Genomic DNA, 15,822 nt, shown 5'->3' with positions numbered 1-15,822 from the left:
TTTCTAAATGGGCCACAGGAATGCACAGTTGGTAGACCTAAGAGACAGGGTTTTATTTTTCTTTTCCTATATTTGGTTCATCTGTGTGTCAGTTTGTCTCACTTTTTCCTGAATTGCAGTTATAAATGCACCAGTAATTCTTGCTGGGATGTTTCTAAATTTTGCTGTTTTTTTTTCCATTGGCTGAAGTAAAGGAAATGATTTAGAAGCATGTAGGATTCAAAGACAATATAACGTGGACCTAGGTTTTTGTGGGCCCAAGAACTGAATTTTTTGAAGCATGTTTGTGTAGGAAGTCCTCTTTAGGGGGAAAAAGAAAGTTTGGCCAGGCGTGGTGATTCACACCTTAAATGCCATAACTGGGGAGTCAGAGGCAGGTGGATCCCTTGAATTCCAGGAAAACTGGAGCTACTACATAAATCCTGTTTCAAAAAAAAAAAAAAGTGCTTTAAGGTAAGCAAGCTAAGTTTTTTTAAAGGTTCGCAGCACTTGTCACTTGTAAATTTTCATCTTGATCGGATTCTAATTAAAACTAAAAAGAGTATAAGGCAAACTCATAACTGCTTTGAATATGCAATTAAAAGCAGTATTGTGGCCTCATAGAGCACAGGCGCAATTTATGATAGTTTTTAATACTTCAGGATTGGTACATTGTGTAATTTGTTTCTCTTTGAAGGGGCAACTCACTCTAGATTGTTTCCTAACTCATGGACAATAGGTCATAGGTTTAGGAATCTTGAAGGCTGGAGTTCACATTAATAATAGGATGACACGGACTAGCTTCTATATCCTAGTCCAATGAAAGTCCTAGTTTCCTGTGGGCAGACGCCCCCGCCTACTCGCTCCTACACGCTTGTTTCTCCCGCCGAAATGGCGTCAGGTTGAGGCTCTCACCAACCAGCGCCCTGATTGGAGGGCAAGCAGCCACTACAGCCCATTGGGCGCCACCGGCCGGAGGGGCGGGGATGCCACAGGCCCTTGTGCCTAGCCTGCCCCCACCCCACCGGCCTGCGCCCCTCCCCCGGCCCAAGGAATGGGTGCAGTGCTGGGGCGTTGCACCCCCTGACCCCGAGGTGAAGCTTCGCTACCAGTCCCTGGGCAGAGCTGGGCGCTAGGTCCGCCTCTTAGCGCCACCAGCTCATGCCTTGGGCAGCCAGGCACTGAGAGACAGCCGCCCCGCAGCGGCCCCCCAGGCCTCCCCGCAGCACCCCGGAATGCAATTCACCGGGGCGGGGGAGGCAGCGGCAGCAGCACCCGCGGCGGCGGCAGCACTACCCCAACCCAGAGACGTCTAGAAAACGGAGGAAAATGGCTCCGAGCAGGGACCGCCTGCTGCACTTTGGGTTCAAGGCGACAGTGAGTGATAGAGGGCGGGAGTTGGGGGGCCAGGAAGATGTGGGTGCCAGCTCAGGCCGCCGGGGAAGTGACTAGACTAGGGCTGGGGACACTAAGCTGAGGGCTCAGGTTCCGCGTGGGTCGGTGCGTGCTGGTGAGTCTTCGGAGGATTCCGATGATGGTCCGTCCCCGCTTTGCTCTCCACGCCGGTCCGCGAGCACGCGCGCACTCGCACCCGCCCCACAGCGCCCCCTGAACGCACGCACACTGGGGCACTTCCCTGCCTCTCCTCGTCCCGGTGGGCTCGCGCCCGGCCGCCCCACGCTCCGACCGCTCGCGGGCTCACCGTCCGGGGCTGCGCCCGGTGGGGGAGGGGTGGGCTCGCGCCGCCGCCGAGCGCTCCTCCCCTCCCCCGGCGTTCCGAGGCCCGGGCGGCTCTGCCCAATGAGGAGCGGCGTTGCTGGCAGGTGGGGAGTGTTTTTGTTTTGGGTTGAAGTTGAGGCTTTGGAGAGAACCGAGCTAGCGACTGGAAGTCGTCGCGGCCGCGGACGCCGCGGGCGGTGGTGGAGGCCCCGCGGGACTCGAGCGGTCTGTCCTCCGCGTCCGACGGGCGGGTCTCGCGTTATCGCCGCCGCCGCCTCCCGCTCCCGGAACTCCCGGGCCTGCCCTGGCCCCTGTCTTTGCACTCCGCACGCCGCAGCGCCCTGCCCGGGCCGCACCCGCTGGCCCCATGAGGAGGGACGTGAACGGAGTGACCAAGAGCAGGTTTGAGGTGTGAGCTCGGAGGGGTCTCGGGCGGCGAGGAAGGCCAGCTCTCGCACCCCAAATAGTCGCCCTACCGGAGTCGCCTCCCTTGTGCGGCCCGCCACTCGCCCCCGGTGGGGCAGTCAGCGTCCTCCCCTGCTGGCGACCCGAAAGCTCTGCGCACCGGCTCGCCTCGCCGTACGGGAGGCTCGCCTGCTGCCCCTTCTTCCATCCGCCGGCCCCGGACGGGATTAGCCCTGGCGCCCTAAATCCCCCCTCCCCCCATAACACTCAGCTTCCCATTCTTTGCCCAGCCCTTGGCTAGCCTCCTTCCACCACGCAGTGAAAGCACCCGTCCCCGACTGGTCAGCGCCTGCTGCCTTCGTGAAGCGTTTGCCACCTCCCGAGCGGGAATCGATGAGTCCTCGGTGAAAGTAGGAAGTGGGGGTGGGAATCTGGGATGCTAGAGGCGACTGTTGGGTTTTTGGTGCTCTTTGGATATTGTTCTGATACTTCCTCTTCCCCGTTTAGTCTGTACTTTTGTGGGTCATTGTTACTGGTAACTTAGATATCGGTTTAGAGACCGTGAGGAAGGTCCAAAAGCCTTCGGAGAATTCATTTCTGTTTTTGTCTTAGGTTTGTCCTCTGCAGTGGGAGGTTTGTAGTCTTGGAATTGAACAGTAGAACGTCTGCAAGCTCTTTAAAGAGGATTCACGGACTGAGCAAGGGATCCCATTGAGAAGTAATGTAACTACTGAGAAATACAGTAGTACAATAATGTGCAAGAGGCTTCATTGGTAGGCTGCGAGACAAAGAAACTTACACAGCAAGAGTAAATGTTACCTGGCCTTCTCTGGCAGAGACTCGGGCCGACCTGGGGTCACTCCAGTCCCAGCATACTTCTCATTGGTGTTTCTCCCTCCTCCCCTCGGGCGTTGTATTTTTAACACGCAGTGTTTTCCTTCAGCTCTCTTTTGAAAGATGAAAATGAGGCAGAAATTTATGGGCTTGGGGTGAAAGTCTTACCTAGGAATGGAACCTCTATTTAGTGTTTGTAGTTTTTAAGAGTATGAGGAGAAAAAAAAAAGCGTAAAGTTACAGCTAGATTAAGGTAGGGTACCTGCGCAGGAAATTTAAATTCAGAGTCACAGTATTGAGTTGCAGTGAGGAAGTGGAGAAAATCAAAGTCCTTGGTTACACTAGAGTTATGTATAGCTTAACCACGGGGATGGGGTGCGGGGGGGGGGGGAGCATAATAAAAATGACCTATGTAGGACGTTGTATTGCTCTAAAGTGGAGCATCCAATAAGATTAATTTATGGCAATTTGAAACTCAGTACTATTGTAAAACCTTTGAAATTACTAACTAGACTTTTGGCAGTGTAGGGGTACTCAGAGTCCAAAATGCTGAAAATTGAGTGGGGTGTAACCTGAATTGCAGTGAGTTCTTTACCAATTTGCTATTCCCTTTTAGGTTGTGGAAAAGACTTACTGTCATTTATGCTTTAGAACTACATTGTTGCTTCTTACTTTCAAATAGTTACTTCTTTTGTTTTTTCTTGAGACAGGGGCTCAGGTAGTCAGTGACCTTGAGGTGTTCCTCCACTCACCCAAGTGCTGGAACCACCCAAGTGATGTGAACCACCATGACCACCATGAACCACCATGACCGGCTTGATGAAATTTTGAATCTTGAAAATTGCCAGCCTGTGGTTTGCACGCCTTTAATCCCAGCACTCAAGAGGCAGAGACAGGCTGATCTCTGCATATTTAAGGCCAGTCTGGTGTACAATCGAGAGTTCCAGGGACACAGAGAACTCCTGTCTCAAAATAAAAACGAAACAAAATCCTCAGAACTAAGATAATTTTTTATAAGGGGCTGATTATTTCTCAGTCGGTAAGCTCAGAATGTGAATTTTTGTAAGTTGAGGAAATCTATATAGAAAATAATAGCTAATTTCAAATTGTGGTCATGACTAATACAAATGAAAGATTCTTGCCCCACCCTGAGATGAAAGATACTTCTCTTTGCATACTTGATTCATTGTAACCTTTTTATGGGGAGTGTTCTAATGTTCTCTCTCTCTTTTCCCCCCTCTCTACCGTCCTCCCCCCCACCCTGTGTGTGTGTTTCTTTGTTTTGTCTTTGTGATGCTGGGGAGCCAGCACAAGACCCTACAAGAGCTGCATCCCCCAGCCTTCATTTTTTTTTTTTTTTTTTTTTGAGACGAATTCTCAGTATGTAGCCAACATTGGCCTGGAACTCTCAGTCATCCTCTTACACTGTCTCATGCTTTCTGGGATGCCAGGCAGGTGCCACAGTGTCCAGTTTGGGGCTGTTTTCTTTTCTATACTTTTGAATATTGTGACCAGAGGCCGCAAGCTTTATATCTTACTCTCAGAGCCAGGTACACAAAAAAGTTTCTACGTTAAACTGAACTTAGTGGCTGAAAATTGTAACCCTAGCACTTGGAGACTGAGGCAGATTTGCCCCTGAGTTCCAGTCTGTCCGGTTTATATACTGAGTTCCAAGCCAGCCTGAGCTGTAGAGTGAGACCCTGTTCAAACTTTGTGCCCTCCAGCACTGTCCCCAAGGGAAAAAAAATAAAGTTAAAACTAAGAGATCACTGGTTATATAAGTCAAATATGCAGCATCTTTGTAAAGCCAAAGTAGGTGAGTTCAGGATAGAGAATGAAAGAGATCTAGGGCTGTAAAACTTCCTGCTTCCTGCTCTGTTACGTTGTGTCTTTTTTTAATTAAAAAAAGTTTAAAGATACATTTTATTTTATGTGTCTGAGTGTTTTGCCTGCATGCATTTGTGTTTACTTCACGCTTGCCTGGTGCCCACAGAGGTCAGAAAGTGGCATCAGATCTGTGGAACTCTAGTTACAGATGGTTGTGAAGTACCCTTTTGGCACTAGAAACTGAATCCAGGTTCTTTGCAAGAGCTGCAAGTGCTCTTAACGATCAAGCCATTTCTCCAGCCCCACACTGTGAGTCAGGGTTTTACACGATAGCCCAGGATGGCCAGAAACTCACAGTGTAACCCAGGCTAGCATGAAACTTCCAATAGTCCTCAGGCTCCACCCCACATGCTATCTTAATTTTGATACTTCTATCTTACATTCAAGAAAAGTTAGGACCCAAGAGGTTAAGGTATTAAAATTGTGCCGCTTAACAGTAGAGGACCAAGAAGTGGGCAGTGGTGCACACGCCTTTAATCCCAGCACTCCAGGAGGCAGAGGAAGGCAGATCTCTGTGAGTTCGAGGCCAGCCTGGTCTACAGAGCGTTCCAGGACAGGCTCCAAAGCTACAGAGAAACCCTGTCTTTAAAAACGAAACAGTAGAGGACCAAGATTCTAATCTCTAGAGGGGGTTTGTTTTTGTTTTTAGAGATTAAATTTGTGAATGTATATGTGTGTGCATATGCGTATACATGGAGTGCAGGTGCTGTGGGAGTCAGAAATAGGATCCCGAATCTAGAGTTCCAGTCGATAATGAACTCCCTGGTGTGGGTGTTGCCAACCAAACTTGTGTCCCCCCCTCCTCAGGAACAGTTAAATGATCTTAACCACTAAGCCGTCTCTCCAGCTCACCAATCTCTATTTTTCTGCACTTAATCCTTTCACATCGTTCTGCTTTTAGTGTAACTCACCATAAAGCACATTAAATGTGTGGAAACGTGCTTTTCCTAAAATCCACCGAATATATTTTATTTTGCATATGCTGTCAAATTAATGAGTGTGTCTTTTATTTTAATTGTGTTAAACAGCATTTAACACTCATGAAAATTGCCAAGAGACATATTTAAATATCTAGTCTTGCCCTTAGCTTCAAATTGAGATTTTTTTTTCAATTCAGTTTTGACTTTGCCGTGTTTTTAATAGATCTGTAGTAAAGATACCATAATGATGGGGGAAAGTTTTTAACTTGAGTTTATTTTTTTAAAATCTTAATTAACATTTTTAAAAAGCCTTAGTGTTACCTTTAGCTGACATTGAATATTTTATAATCAGTGTCTGGAGTTGTTAAGACTGTAAGGTAGGAAGTGAAAAACCCTATTTTGGACATACTGAATCTATGTTAATGAATATATTCATTATGCTTCACTGGCTTTCTTATAAATAAATAATAGTACAGACATCAGTGACACTAGGTCTTGTCTTTGTTTTCTGGTTTTGTTTTGTTTTTTTGGCCTGCTTTTGTTGTTTTGCCAACTCACTTTATCCAAAATAACAAAAATCGTATGGCACCATGAAAGAACATCCTGTATCTCTTTCTTTGGAGACCTGGTTGTTCATGTAGGCTTTGCCATGAACCAACCTTTTTGTTTGTTTGTTTGTTATTGTTTGTTTGTTTGTTTTGTTTTTTGAGACAGGGTTTCTTTGTGTAGCCTTGTCTATCCTGGAACTCACTCTGTAGACCAGGATGACCACAAACTCACTGAGATTTGCCTGCCTTTGCCTCCCCGAGTTCTGGGCGAACTTTTAACAGTTTATTTGGCCTGGTGATTTTCCTTCTTTTTTTTACTAAGCAAGAGAGTTAAAAGCAATTATTTAAGTACCTTTTGGTTTAGTAACCTGTGAATCTGTGACTTTTAAAAAATAAATATACAAAGCCAGACGTCTTGATCATTTCTTCTGCAAGGCTCTCATACTTTGGTTCAGGCTGGCCTGGTGGGGGACACCCGTTATTTCAGAGACTTGGGATGCTGAGATAGAGGAATACTGGAGCCCATGAGTTGGAAATCAGCATGGACAACATAGACCTAGCCTCAAAAAAAAAAAAAAAAAAGTTTGCAGCCTCAGTCTCACAGCACTGGTATGACTGAGATTTCAGAACAAAGCACATCTCAAACAAAGCATTAAAACTCCATTTTTATTTCCTTAAGTTTTTATACCCTCTGAAGAACATCCTGCATATTACCCATTTAAGCATTTGGTTTTATTTTATGTGTATGAGTACTTTGCCTGTATGTATGTATATGTACCACATGTGTGTCAGTGTCCTCTGAGGCCAGAAGATGGCATCGGATCCCTTGGATCTGTCTGCAGTTAGAGACAGTTGTGAGCTGCCATATGGATTCTGGGAACTGAGCCTGGGTCTTCTGGAAGAACAGCCAGTGCTGTCAACCTCTAAGCCATTTCTCTAGCTCCCTCTTTTGTTTCTGTTGTTTTAGACAGGGTCTCAGTTTGTTTTTTAATTAGTGTGTGTGTGTGCGTGTGTGTGTGTAATTGTGTGAATACAGGTCCCACAGTGTAGAGGTCAGAGAATAACATTTGAGGTCACTTTATTCTTCCTGTTGTGGGTTCTGGCTTCTGAGGGTTGAACTTGGGTCATGATGCTTGAGTAGACAAGCACTTTTACTTGCTGAGCCATCTTCCCAGTCCCAGTTGTGTGGATTTTTTTCTTTTTGTTTTGTTTTGCAATGATGTATTTATTTATGTGCATTGGTGTTTTGCCTGCATGTGTGTCTGTGTGAGGTTACTGGATCCCCTGAAATTGGGGTTACAGTTGTGAGCTGCGATGTGGATGCTGGGAACTGAACCTGGGACCTCTGGAAGAGCTACCAGTGCTCTTAACCTCTGAGCCATCTCTTCAGCCCCTGATTTTGTGTTTTTAAGACATGGTGACCTCAAAATTACTGTGTAGTCAAGGCTGACCTTGAACTTCCAGTCCAACTGCCTCAGCATCCCAAAGCCTGAGATTGCGGGCAGAACTGCCAGGCCTGTCTTTGTTGTTAGTTGTCTTGTGTCGTGTTTTCTATTGTTTTGAGACAGAGTCTCCCATGTGGCCACCCTGGAACTCCATACATACATCAGGCTGGTCTCAGACTCAACAGAGATCTACCTACCTCTGACTATAGAGTACTGGAATTGAAGGTGTATGCACAACACATGGCAAGAATTTGTTCTGAACATTGTAGGGATTGATTTTGAAAACAGCTGCCTGACAGTTCGTTTCCATTCTTGATTCTTCAGACCCAGATTGCACCTGGACCTCATGTATGCTAGTCAGGCCCTCTTCTTCCGAGCTGCATTCGCAAATATCTGACAACCTTCACTGGGCAAAAACTCCACAAAGTGCTTTTTTTTTTCAAGACAAAGTTTCTCTGTATAACAGCCCTGGCTGGCCTCGAACTCACAGAGATCCTCCTGCACCTCTGCCTCATGAGTGCTGGGATCAAAGCATGGGCCACCACCTCCTGGTTTGAAATATTTTTTCTTTTGTTTCCTATTTGGACTTTTTTGAGATAGACTCCTGTTCCATAACTCAGATTAGCATGGAACTCTCTATAGCCCAAGCTGGCTACAACTCATGATTCTCTTTTCAGCATCCTAAATACTGGGGTGTAGGTGTGAGCTGTCACACCCTACTAAATCATCATTTATGTTGAAAGTAGTCACACTTTCAAACTCTAGTATTCTTCTAGTTTAGGTCATTTGTCAGTATAGCGTTACGGTTGCCACACTGGGCAAGAGCTTTCCTACTGCTCCACAACGGAGCGGCTGACCTGGAGCCTGCCCAGTGACCCTGAACTGTGGGTCCTCAAGTATTCTTCTGAAACTGGCATTAGAGACCTGCACCACCAGGCCAGACAGGTGCTGCTGTTGAATCTGTTTTTACTTTTTTGAGACAGGGTCTTATTCAGTATCCCTGACTAACCTGAAACTCACTATGTAGACAAGGCTGGTCTGGAATTCACAGAGATCTTCCTGCCTCTGCTTCTGGACTGCTGGGATCAAATACGAGCACCACCCAGGCTAGATGAGATCATCTGATCCATGGGAGCTGGACTTAAAAAGGGTGTGAGCCACCTGATCCGGGTGCCGAGAACTGCACTCTTCTCTGAGCCCAGGTCCCCCGGAAGAGCCGCAAGCTCTCTTAAAAGTTGTTCGATTCTGAGCTGGGGAAATAGTGTAGTGTTAAGCCGGGCGGTGGTGGCGCACGCCTTTAATCCTAGCACTCGGGAGGCAGAGGCAGGCGGATCTCTGTGAGTTCGAGACCAGCCTGGTCTACAAGAGCTAGTTCCAGGACAGGCTCCAAAACCACAGAGAAACCCTGTCTCGAAAAACAAAAAACAAAAACAAAAAATAGTGTAGTGTTAGAACACTTGCCTAGCATGAGGGAAGCCATGGGTTCATTACCCACTATGTAAAAATTTTAAAGTATATATAAAATTTTAATTTCCAAAACTGTTCCATTTCAAACCTTGGCCTCATTTTCCTTGCAAATCAATGAGTACTTTTGTTATTGTTTAAAGAGCTGTTTCTCTCCCTTGAAATACTGTTTCCTAACTTGTAACAAGTTGGAAATAATTGAAAATTCTAATACTCTAGCTAGTGTAGTGCTATGGTTCTGGAATTGTATTTTTAGATATTCAAAGTAAAATATTATAAGAAATCCAAGAGAGAGAGGGACCAAATTTAAGTGCTTTGTGCTGTTTTCCTCCCTGACCTTCTAGGCTTAGTGAACTTTTAGGTAGGCCCTCACCCAGATAGTAACTCAGAGGAAACAAGACATCCAACTGTAATTTTATAGTGATATGCCTTTATGCATTTTAGTCAAAAGGATTCTAGTATGTCACAGCTAACAACAGAGAGTTATATTGGATTGTGGGATTTTTTTTGGGGGGGGGGGTTTCAAGACAGGGTTTTGCTGTAGTTTTAGAGCCTGTCCTGGAACTAGCTCTGTAGACCAGGATGGTCTCGAACTCACAGAGATCCGCCTGCCTCTGCCTCCCGAGTGCTGGGATTAAAGAAAGGCATGTGCCACCACCACCGTCCGGGCCATGATTCATTTTTATTATGTGATTTTTTTTTCCTTTTTGTTTTTTTTTTTTTGTTTGTTTGTTTATTTGTTTTTCGAGACAGGGTTTCTCTGTGGCTTTGGAGCCTGTCCTGGAACTAGCTCTGTAGACCAGACTGGTCTCGAACTCACAAAGATCCGCCTGCCTCTGCCTCCCGAGTGCTGGGACCTTTTTGGTTTTTTAAGACAGGGTTTCTCTATAGCTTTGGAGCCTGTCCTGGTACTCACTCTGTGAACCAGGCTGGCCTCAAACTCAGAGAGATCAGCCTGCCTCTGCCTCCTGAGTGCTGGGAAGTGCTGAGATTAAAGGCGTGAACCACTACCCTCTGGCGAGAACTACCATTTTAAGGGATGAGTAGTATGTAAAAACTCCAGTGTCAGATTTCAAGGCCACACAGGTTACCAATTTATCTTTGAAAATTGGGAGAGTTGCAGTAAGGAAAATTTATTTTCAGCTATTTTCCCTTAATAATATCATAGCTCGAAAAGCTGTATTAAACAAGAGTTTGATGTTAACTCATGATGAGGAAATGAATATTGGCAATCTCATTTTAAAGCCATAAAGACAAAGTTAAATGGATTTCCTCAGTTCTCAGTGTTCACAGCAATGCCAAGATTAGGTCCCCTGAGATCTCGATTCCTGTGTTTACATGAAAGTTTGATAAACTCGTGCAGTTTATGTCACGGAACTGCTGGAGAAATATAAGGTCTCTGTAAATAGAATTATTTTGCACTGGTGGGTTGAGTGTTCTCCCTCAGTGGCAGATCATGGTTACTCCCTGGGTTAGATCTCCAGCATTGAAAACAAAACAACACAGTAAATACAATTATTCTCATGTATCTCTTGTTTTGTTTTGTTTTTCAAGATAGGATTTCTCTGTGTAATAGTCCTGACTGTCCTGGAGCTAGCTCTTGTAGACCAGGCTGGTCTTGAACTCACAGAGATCCTCCTGCCTCTGCCTCCCAAGTGCTGGGATTAAAGGCGTGCGCCACCACCACCCGGCAGGTGTGTTTTTGAAACAAGGTCTTGCATAAGTGGCATAGGCTTGCCTTGAATTCACTTATATAGCCCTGGCTGGTCTTAAAATTACAACATTCCCCCTGCTTTAGCGCCCCGTGTAATGCTGTTTTTGATTGTTCCATTTGTGAGACAGGGTCTTAAGTATCCATGCCCACCTCAGACTTCCTATGCAATTGAGGATATCCTTGCACTTCTGATCCTCCTGCCTCTACCTCCCCATATTTACACAGCACGCTATTCATGCCCAGGGCTTTGTGCATGCTAAATACGTATTCGCTCAACTACATTTCTACCTCCTCTAGTCTCTCTTAAGGAACATGTTGAGAATATGTTGACCTTAGCAAAGCTATATTTTTGTTGTACTTTTTAGAGGCAGAGCTACATTTTAGAGGCATTTATATAACACATCAGTTGTGACTAAGAATACTGAATATTAATGAAGCCTCTTTTACAGTTACAGTTCGTGATAATGTACTAGGAAGTTACAACATTAAGCACAAATTTTTACTTATTCAAAGAACATTTCAAAATCAGTTTTCTACAAGTGTATTGCAGGAATAAGTTGTAATGTGTTTTCTACATAAACGTCTTTACATCCCAAGCATGAAACGGTTGTCAACAGCTGATGAGGGTGAGGGTTGGAAGAGTGTTGAGTGTCAGCAACACAGTGCTCCTTCACAGAGCAGATGCATCTCCTGCCTGTCTTCAGTTCCATCATAGCTGTATTTTCTACAATTAGAGAGGGAAGAACGGCCAGCTTCCAGGGTAAACGCTGACTGATCCAGTGTTTTAAAATGTCAACTTAGAATTCAGTGCCAGCGTCTCATCTCGGCAGACATTTATCCCAGCTGCCAACAATGAGTGCAGTGATGGCCGTAATGAAGTGCTGCTGGGTTCTTTCCACGTTTCAGACGAGAATTCACGGGGGCTCTCGTTTAATAACCAGCGTGGAAAACCTACTCAAATTAGGAGATGACCAGTTATAGTTCTCCCTTTGTAAAAGACCTTTCCTCTAAATAGTAAGTTCTTAGCGAGTGTAGGGTCATACACCTAAAATCCCAACACTTTAGAGGTGAAAGCAAGAGAATTAAAAAGTTGAAGTCATTGACAACTGCATGGTACCCTGTTCTCAAGACCAAAACTGGCAGGGTGCAGAGGCAGGGAACTCTTGAGTTGAAGTCCAGTCAGGCAAGCCAGGGCTATAGTGAGAAACTCTTTTAAAATGGAGCAACACACAACCATCTGTAAAGAGGTCTGGTGCCCTCTTCCAGCCTGCAGGCATACACACAGACAGAATATTGTATACACAATAAATAAATAAAATAAATATTAAAATGGAGCAACAGCAAAATTCACAAAAAGAAACTGAGGCCTTTTAAAGTATTTAAAATATTAAGTTACAGCTGGGTGATGGTGGCGCATGCCTTTAATCCCAGCACTTGGGAGACAGAGGCAGGTGGATCTGTTTTAGTTTGAGGCCAGCCTGGTCTACAAGAGCTAGTTCCAGGACAGGCTCCAAAACCACAGAGAAACCCTGTCTCGGAAAACATATATATATTTACAAACACTTATAATGTGCTACAAAGTGGCAACAATAAGCACAAATTACAGACACCTTCATTGTATGGCAGGGAGTCTGCTAATGCTACACAAACTTAGAATTTAGACCTCACAGTGGAAGTATTATAGCCATTATAGAGACTGGAAATCAGACACAGAGAGTTTAATCTGAAAAACTTCCCCAAGGTCATACAGATGGTAAGTAGCAAAGCCATAGTTCAAACCTAGGCTTCAAAGCTAATGCTGGTAAATGGGCCCTGTAAATATAAATAAATTCCTCAGTTGCTAAGCGGTGAGAGCCACAGCATGCCAAACTCCAGGATACCACACAATCATTATACCTATTTCTCAGCAAAAGCTTTTGCATGGTCATAGTACCGCAGACTCCCACCCCTATCCCAGCCTTCAGATGTCTGCTCTTCTCCGTAGTCAGAAACAGGCGAGGTATCCAAAGCATCACATTAAGACCACACTGGCTGATTTGCTTTTCTTTACTAGGATTATAAAGATATTTAAGACATTGACAATGAATTAACTGTCTAATCTCTCTGCAGAGGATCATAGTAAAGGGAACCTTAGAGTTAGACAATGGAAATCTGTAAAGGGAACTTACTCCTAAAGTGCCATTTTTATTTTAATTATGAGTGTCAGTACGTATGTGTACACAGGAGTGCAGTGTGCCAAGCAGCCCAGTGGAACTAGGTTACAGGCAATTGTAAGTCCCTGGACATGGGTTCTAGGAGCTAAGCGTAGGTCTGCTGGAGGAGCCCTGCGTGCCGTGCTCTACACACAAACCTCTGGAAGGCTCAGTGGTGCTGGAATCCCGACCTTCTTGGGAGGCTGAAGCAGGGGAAGGGCTTGAGCCCAGGAGTTCTGTCAACACAGGAAAACCCATTTAATCCCATTTCAAAAGCTGGTAGGCCATTCAGACCTGATAATTATTTTCTTTGTTATTTTGTTACTTGAGATAGAGTCTAGCTCTAGCCCAGGCTGGCCTATAGAACTCTCCTGCTTCCTTGTGTGGGTCACAGGCCTCTTTCTTTTGTTTTAAGACAAGATCTCCTTGTTTGGCTTTCAACTTACTAAGTAGCAGAGGGTGGCCTGGAGCTCCTGATTTCTTCCCTCACATTCAAAGCACTGGTCTGGGGTCACAGGCATGCTGTAGCACTCCTGCTTTTGCAGTAGTGAGGATAGAACCCAAGACCTTTGACACATTAGATAAGTACTCTTCCTGCCCCTTAACTGGCTTTATACATTGAAAGAATGGTATCTGTACATTACTTTGTACTAATAAATGATCGTACACACACACACACCATGTACATACCCTGTCCTCTTGTCCAGCACAGTTTGGTCCTGATGGGGGCTATGAGGGAATGAAGAAATGGCAGACACATACACAGAAACTGAGGTCAGGTGGGCCATGCTACCTCTAATGGAGCAGCATCAACTATGGAGCATCCTGGAGCCTCCTGTATCTATCATAAGAGCATCTCGTATATATATTGTAAGAGGGAGGGGTAGGAGGTCTCGGTGGGGAGCAGTGTCAGGCTGCCGTCATCCAGAAGGAAAAAGCTGCAGTTGCTAGTTTCACACCAGGCAGTTGGTTTAGAAACACTGGTAATCCTCCATGCCTCTAAGCCTCACCTGGAAGAAGGCTTTGCCAGTTCCTGTTACTATGAGGCTTTGGTCCTTGTCAACAATACACATTCTCTCGGGACCTCATCCATTCCTTTCACACTCACTCAGGGCTTCCTTGACTTCCCATACATACTTTATTTTTAAGTTTTCTTTTTTTTTTTTTTTGAGACCTACCTGCCTCTGTTCTGAGTGCTAGGATTAAAGGCACGTATACTACCACTCCAGGCACGTACACAGATATATTTTGAGTCACTGTGATAGTCACACAGAGCATATCTGTATCAGTTTTATGCCTGTAAGAGGGACTGGGTAATTGTGTGCTACAGGCAGATGTGAAAGTCGGAGGACAGCTTGGGAAAGCCAGGACCCAGCACTGCTTGTCAAACTAGCTCTTACCTGATTAGTCACTGTCTCTACCAGAGAGACAGGTTTGAAGATGGTCTTGCTTTGTAGTACCATCTGACTTGAATTCGTGATCATTCAGCCTCAACTTCCCATGTGCTGGGATTATTGCATGCATCAGTGTATCACCACACCCGCTTCAGTCACATTTGCTAATGACTAATTCAGTCATCAAATATTTACGGAGTACCTCGTATGTGCCTGCTGTTATGAATACCAGGGGGTGTAAAAATGAACAAGACAGACAAAATCTTGTCCTGGCGGAGTTGAAAATATAATTAGTAAATTATAAAGGATAATATGTAATATATACAATACTAATAATAAATAAAGGGTAAAGACTTATCAGTAGGAATTGCTGGTGTGTATAGGGCGGGGGGAGAGGATGAATAGCCTTGTAGACATTTAAACTGGAGAAAATGTCTTGTTGAGCTGGGATGAAAGACTAGATGCCTAGTATCCATAAAGCCCTGGTTTGCCCCCAAAATAAAATCTCCCTCCTGTTCTCTGGAGACAATATTATATAAAACCGTCTTTGAGAGTATTATAAAACATTGTTTGAGACTGTTCCTCTGTGTAGCTCTGTCTGGTCTTGGAACTTGCTCTGTAGCCCTGGCTAGTCTTTTTTTGGGGGGAAGGGGGTTTCGTGACAGGGTTTCTCTGTAGCTTTTGGTTCCTGTCCTGGAACTGCCTCCCAAGTGCTGGGATTAAAGGCGTGCGCCACCACTGCCCGGCCCTGGCTAGTCTTGAACTTGTTATTTGCCTGTTTCTGCCTCCCAAGTGCTGGGATTAAACATATGCTTCACCTCATTCCCCATTATGATTTATTTATTTATTTTTATTTTTGTGCATTGGTGTTTTGCTTGCATGTATGTCTGTATGAGTGTGTTGGATTCCCTGGAACTGGAGTTACAGACAGTTGTGAGCTGCTGTGCGGGTTCTGGGAATTGAACTCAGAACCTCTGGAAGAGCAGCAAGTGCTCCTCACCTCTGAGCCATCTCGTAGCCCTGATCTGCTTCATTTACATCTACTTGTAGACTGACCTAAGTTTATACACTATTTTAATGTGCTATGTTTTGAATATGCCCCCTCACATGAGGTCAGGTGAAGATTTTTCAATTGTGGCACTCAAAAATTTTGAATTTGAAGCATTTGATGTTTTGGATTATGTAGTAGTATGAGCAGCGGGGCTGCATTCCTGGCACCCGGCTGCCCGCACGGCTAGCTTTATACCCGAAATAATCACACGGAAACTGTATTCATTTAAACACTGCTTGGCCCATGAGCTCTAGCCTCTTATTGGCTAGC

At 45.1% G+C, this 15,822-nt stretch overlaps 1 protein-coding gene across 1 annotated transcript in view; it reads left to right on the top strand.

Moving 5' to 3' along the window:
• Positions 1-1,028: 1,028 nt before the first annotated feature.
• LOC121442321 (F-box/LRR-repeat protein 20-like) overlaps positions 1,029-15,822 on the top strand; it is a 72,188-nt gene continuing 57,394 nt past the window's right edge. The window contains 2 exon segments of the mRNA XM_041643822.1: positions 1,029-1,292; positions 1,294-1,356. Of these exon segments, the coding sequence (XP_041499756.1) occupies positions 1,215-1,292; positions 1,294-1,356 (141 nt within the window). The 5' untranslated portion in view covers positions 1,029-1,214.

This window comes from Microtus oregoni, unplaced genomic scaffold (assembly GCF_018167655.1).
Source record: "Microtus oregoni isolate MIOR12 unplaced genomic scaffold, Mior012 000091F_ref0000469, whole genome shotgun sequence".
NCBI classification, from domain to species: domain Eukaryota; kingdom Metazoa; phylum Chordata; class Mammalia; order Rodentia; family Cricetidae; genus Microtus; species Microtus oregoni.
This window is presented reverse-complemented; position numbering and strand designations above follow the sequence as displayed.